Source organism: Malurus melanocephalus, unplaced genomic scaffold (assembly GCF_030028575.1).
Source record: "Malurus melanocephalus ecotype Western Australia unplaced genomic scaffold, MMel_1.1 scaffold_1204, whole genome shotgun sequence".
Lineage (NCBI taxonomy): Eukaryota > Metazoa > Chordata > Aves > Passeriformes > Maluridae > Malurus > Malurus melanocephalus.
This window is the reverse complement of record NW_026624436.1, coordinates 3140-8716: the sequence shown is the minus strand read 5'-3', so window position 1 is coordinate 8716 and position 5577 is coordinate 3140. Positions and strand designations below refer to the sequence as shown.

Below are 5577 nucleotides of genomic sequence, written 5' to 3'. Positions count from 1 at the left end.
GAGGGCTGGGGTCACAGCCGTAGCCTTTGCAGAACGGCTGCCAGGCCCGGGGATGATCTGAGCAGGATTTGTCCGGGACAGCCGGGGGCGGGTGCTGACGTCTCCTCTGTGGCTTTAATTCCTGAAGGTGGGTGAGGCAGCAGAGCGAGCTGGCCCGGCAGGCCCAGGACCCGGAGCAGGGACGCAAACTGGATCTGGGCTTCAAGGAGGGACAAACCATCAAACTCAACATCGCTGTGAGGGCCTTCCCAGCAGATTCCAGCTTTTTCTCTGGGGGCACAAGGAAGCGKCTCCTCCCAGAAATCCCTGGGCACGAGCGCAGGGCAGAGCAGGCAGCTCTGCTTGCAGGGTTTTGTAGGGGCTGTGGTGCAATTCCTGCTTCCCAAATCAGGCCTGTGGGATTTGGGGRTAAAACCGCCCTCGGTGTGTCCCCACCAGCAGTGGGATATTTGGGTTTTATTCCCAAAATAAAACAATTTGGCTGTCAGGGTTCATCCTCCCACTTGATTTAAACGCGATCCCATCTGAACTACCCGCTCTCCTTTCAGAACATGAAGAAGAAAGAAGGAGCTTCAGGGAGCAGCAGGCCCCGTCCTGCAGGGCCTGGGGGCCTGAGCTTGCTGCCACCACCCCCCGGAGGAAAATCAGGCTCCAGAGAGCGGCCGGCTCTGCTGTCCACATCCACCCAGCTCCCGGGAACGCCCATCACGGGTCTGTGCTCATGGGAGAGCTCCCTAGGGTTCATCCATCAAGGCAGGGACAGAGCAATGTGGGAATGAGGGTGGGAAATGACTCCAATTGTTGTGTTCTCTCCCTTCCTGATTTTATGGCAGACTCGCCGTTGTTCTGGCCTCAGTCCTCCGCTGCTCCCACCGCCGATGTCTGGGGAGACTTTGCCAAAGCTTCAGGGTGAGTAGCAGAGGGACCTGGGGGGGATGTGGGGGTCTGAAGTCCGACTGGCTTTGCTGGAAAGCCCCGCTGGGGTGAGGACACTGCTCCAGCCAGTCCCAGCTTTGGGATTCAGGGGTGGCTCTGTCTCTGTGTGTCTCTGTTTGAGACAATGTTTTCAGAGAAAAATGTTACAGAGTAAATGTTTCCTCTGAAGTGAAAAATTTGCTAATTTTTTCCCACCAATATGAAATAGATGTTCAGGCAAAAGTGAAGAGAAAAAAAAGTAGTTTATTAACAAAACAGAGTGCCCACAGGACACAGATAAAAAGTACCTGTTAGAAATTTAAAACTCAGGAACACACACTGCCCCCTCCCCCCATAACTGCTCCACCACCTGGTGTGGAGAAAAGATGGCAGCTCCTGTCGCCGGGGAAAAAAGAAACAAATGGAAAAAAAAAAAAAAAGTCTACCTGACCACTCTGGCAACAGTGAAAAAACTTGATTATAATCCTTTCCTCACTGTGGATGAAACAGAGGGCTTGGTGTGCTTTTCTGTCGCCGGCTTGGCTTCTTTCAGAGTCCAGGACGAGATGGAGCAGTGCCGCTTGTCCCCACCGGCCGCTGAATTGCTGCAGAAAATCACAGGAGTCACAGAAAGGAGTAGCAGTCCAGGGAGAGCTGTTTGCCCAAGCTAACAAACACGAGCTAGCTAGACTGCAGCAGTATAACTCTGCTGCACCAGGAGCAGAGACTCCCGCAGGGCTGTGCAGCAGCCCGGCTTTTAAACTGCAGCTTTTAAACAGCAGCTTTTAAACAGCAGGCTTTTAAACTGCCTGCACCACCCCTGCCCCTTCTTCTGGGTCAGATTGAAAGGCACAGGCACCCTTTGGGCATGCAAGCTGACAGAATATAGGAATAGAGGATTGGAACAAAATCAACCCAAGACACTGTGGTGCCAATCCCTGAGTTCAGGTCCGTGGGCGCTTCTTGCTCTGCTGCTCCAGCAGAGTTTTGGGGTGGTCCTGGATGACCCATTAGCTGCCCAGCTCCCTCCCTGGATGCCCTTTCCATGTCTGAACCCCCTTTTCCATCTTTTTCCCTCTCTCCAGGTCGGCTCCTAACCAGACTCAGGGCAATACTGGCTGGGTTCAGTTCTGAGCCCAGCCCCTGTGGCTGCTSGATCCTTGCAATTCCTTTGGGGCCAAAGAAGCAGCTTCAGAACACCTCACTCCTGCCTTCAAACCCTGCCCAGCACCGAAATGCTGGAATAAGAGCTGGGAGGAAACAGCCATGTGCCTTAGAACACTCCACAGCCTGTGCCTGCCACACCCTGGGGCTGTTCCTGGGTCGTGAGAGACCTCGGGGGGCCTCTCTTTGGGGAAGAACCATCAGGTCCAAAACCTCTCCCTGATGAGGAGAGGCTGAGCAGGAGCTTGGGGTCTCCTCAGAGGTTTCTCTGCCTTCTCCTTCTTTTGGATCGACACAGCATTCTCCTGGAGACATCCCACCTCCCAAATCCACACCAGCCTTTCCCTGCCAGGATGCCAAGCATCGCCTGGATTTTCTTCTGAGCACTTAMCCAGGGTGTGGGGAGCCTGATCCCAGCATTTCCATGCTGAAATTCCTCWTTTCTTACTCTGGGAAGTTTGTTTTACTGCTCCTCTATTTTGAAGACACGATTTTTTACTCCTCTCCATGGATATTTTATTAAGGACAGAACGGAGTCGGGCTCCTGGACAGAGCAGGGGTTGTGATTCCTCTTGAAACAAATAAATATTTTCTTACCTATTTATACTGAGGCTTTTCTGAGTATGAAACTCCACTTTTGTTTTTGTCCAAGCCCTTGGATTCTCCCATCTCCAACTGAATGACGGGCATTTTGCTTTCAGAGCTTTTCYGTGGGCCTGGCAGCAAATCCAGGTGAGAATGTAACGCTTCCAAGTGAACAATAAAATGGTTTTGATGCCAGATTGGAATTTTTTTCCTCCCCTGGGCGGGCTCAGAGCAGCCGGGATGAGCTTTTGTGATTCCCATTCCTGCTGGTGCCGAGGGAATRGGATTGGACACGGAGCACAACAGAACCTGTTGCTTAGCAGTGCTTTCTGTTGGGAAGAAGCTGGAAGGGGAAGGTAAGAGAAGAAATGGGGGGAAAAGGAGCTTTTTTGGGACACAGAAGCTCGGGGGTGGTGGAATTGGAGGCAGCCGCCGCCTGGGTAGAGGGATCCAAGACGCTGTAAATCCTCAATCCCATCTGCCTGCTCCCTGTCCGGGTAATCTCCGGGTCTTTGGGGAGAAAGGGCACTTTCACTGCCGGGGGATGAGGGGAGAGTAGCCGGGAGCAGCCCCGGTTCCCGGAGCGTGGCTTGGGGTGGATGCAGCCCTGCTTGCAGGATCGAGGATGCCTCCAGCCCCCGCTGGGGGAGGCTTTGAGCCTGGATTGGGGATTTAKCTGCGCTTTTCCCCAGCAGGGTGGGGGCAGACAGGTGTTAATTAGCCAGGGGTTAATTAAAGCTCCGGCGGGGCGGTGATCCGGGGTCCGCGGGCCATCTCCCAGCACGGGGGGCGTTAAAGCCGCTTCACCCCTCGGCAACCTCGGCAACCTCGGCTCGCTCCACCCCGGAGCTTTTCCTGCCGGAGCGAAGTGCGGGGCGTTAATGAGCTTAACGAGCTTAAGGCAGGGCCTCTCTCCACCGAGTCTGTTCCCCCCGGAAAGCGGCTCCATCCCGCGGCCGCCGCGGGGCGAGTACTTCCCCCACTCCCGGGCACCGCCGGGGGCCGGCATCGCTTCGTGTTTTCCTTCCTTTTCCTTGTTCTGCGCTCGCCGGGAGCCGCGGGCTGGGTTTTTGTGCTCAGCCGGGGAACGCCGAGCGATTCCGGGGGAGAGGACGGGCCGGTGCCGCTGTCGGAGGCGCCGGGACCTCCAGGAAGAGGAGGGTCCCCGCTCCCGCCGTCACGCGGGGAGGGGACGCGGATTTCGGGCGAATCCCGATCCCGCATCCGCTTCCCGCCCGCGGGCACCGAGCTCGAACCGCCCCGAATCCCGGGACAAGGGGTTTGGGGACACGGAGGCGGCGGCCAGGGGGTGCCTGGGGCTCGGGGGACTCTCCGGGAGCGGCGCGGAGCCCGGGGCGGAGGTGGGGTCCCCGCGGGCCCCCCATAGCGGGGACCCTGGGATCGGGATCGGGGATGGCATCGGGATCGGGAATGGCATCGGGATCGGGGATGGCATCGGGATCGGGAATGGCATCGGGGGTGGCACTTGGGCAGCGGCGTTGGGAGGGCGCGGCGGGTGGGGTTGGAAAAATCGCGGATCGGGGCGGCGATTCTTTAGCGGAGAATCGGGGGCGGCTTTGTGGGCGTGGGTGGAAAAGGGCAGTGGCTTGAGATCGCAAATTCGAATTCACAGAGGGTTTGGCGCCGCAAATTCGAATTTACRGCGATTTGGGGATCTCAGGTTCGAATTCACAACGCGTTTGGGATCTCAGATTGGAATTCACAGCGGTTTGGGATCTCAAATGTGAATTCACAGTGGTTTCGGGATCTCAGCTGTGAAATCTGCAGCGGGTTTGGGATTGTAGCAAAATCTGCAGTGGGTTTGGGATCACAAACACAAGTTTTTAGTGGTTTTTGTGGTTGCAACTACAAATCTGCATTGGTTTTGTGGTTGTATCTGGGAATCTGCAGTAGTTTTGGGATCACAAACATGAATTTGAGCAGGCTTTGGTGCCAGAAATGCAAATTTTGTGGGAGTTTTGTGATTGCAGTTACAAATCTGAAGCAATTTTTTGTGATTTTAAGTGTAAATCTGCAGCGGTTTTGGAATCAAATGTGAATTTACAGCAGTTTGGGATCACGGACAGGAATTTATGGCGGTTTTGGGATCACAGACAGGAATTTGTGGCATTTTGGGATCACAAACATGAATTTATGGCAGTTTTGGGATCATTGCTGAATTTGCAGTGGGTTTGGGATTGTAACTAGAAATTTGCAGTGGGTTTGGGATCACAACCACAAACTTTTCTCAATTTTGTGGTTGCAGCTGTAAATGTGCATCAGTTTTGGGGATTGTAACTGGAAAATTGCAGCAGTTTTTGGATCACAAACAGGAATTTACAGCAGTTTTGGGATCAAAATGCAAATTTGTAGCAGTGTAATGATTGCAACCATAAATGTGCAGTGGTTTCATGATCACAAACATGAATTTGCAGAGGTTATGGGATCATAAATGTGAATTTGTGGTTGTTTTATGGCTGCAGCTGTAAATCTGCAGTGTTTTTGTGATCTCAAGCATGGATTTGCAGCAGTTTGAGGATCACAGCTACAAATCTGCAGAAGTTCTGCAGTTGCAACCAGAAATCTGTGATGATTTCATGATGCCAAACACACATTTACAGAGGTTTTATGGGGTTTTATATGTTCCAGCTGTGAATCTGCAGCACTCTGGTGACCCCAAACCCCGAATTTTGGCCATTTTGTGATGGCAGCTGCAAATCCCAGCAGTTCTGTGATTGCAAATTTGGGTTTGAACATCCCTGCAAACTCCCAGTGGGTTTTTGACCTCGAGTGGGCATTTCCAGCAGCGCTTCCATCCCAGCCGCATTCATCCCTCGGAATGTCTGAGCTGTGGGAGGTGACATTTCCAGCCGGGGCAGGGTCACAACGCTCCTTGTGGGCTGAGGAACCTGC

General features: G+C 53.8%; 1 protein-coding gene across 1 annotated transcript in view; it reads left to right on the top strand.

Moving 5' to 3' along the window:
- The window catches only part of NECAP2 (NECAP endocytosis associated 2), a 5667-nt gene extending 2804 nt beyond the window's left edge, over nt 1-2863 (top strand). Inside the window, exons 5-8 of the mRNA XM_057387400.1 lie at nt 128-236; nt 549-711; nt 834-909; nt 2001-2863. Coding sequence (XP_057243383.1) covers nt 128-236; nt 549-711; nt 834-909; nt 2001-2049 — 397 coding nt within the window. The 3' untranslated portion in view covers nt 2050-2863. The remainder of the gene's footprint in view (nt 1-127; nt 237-548; nt 712-833; nt 910-2000) is intronic.
- Nucleotides 2864-5577: the final 2714 nt, after the last annotated feature.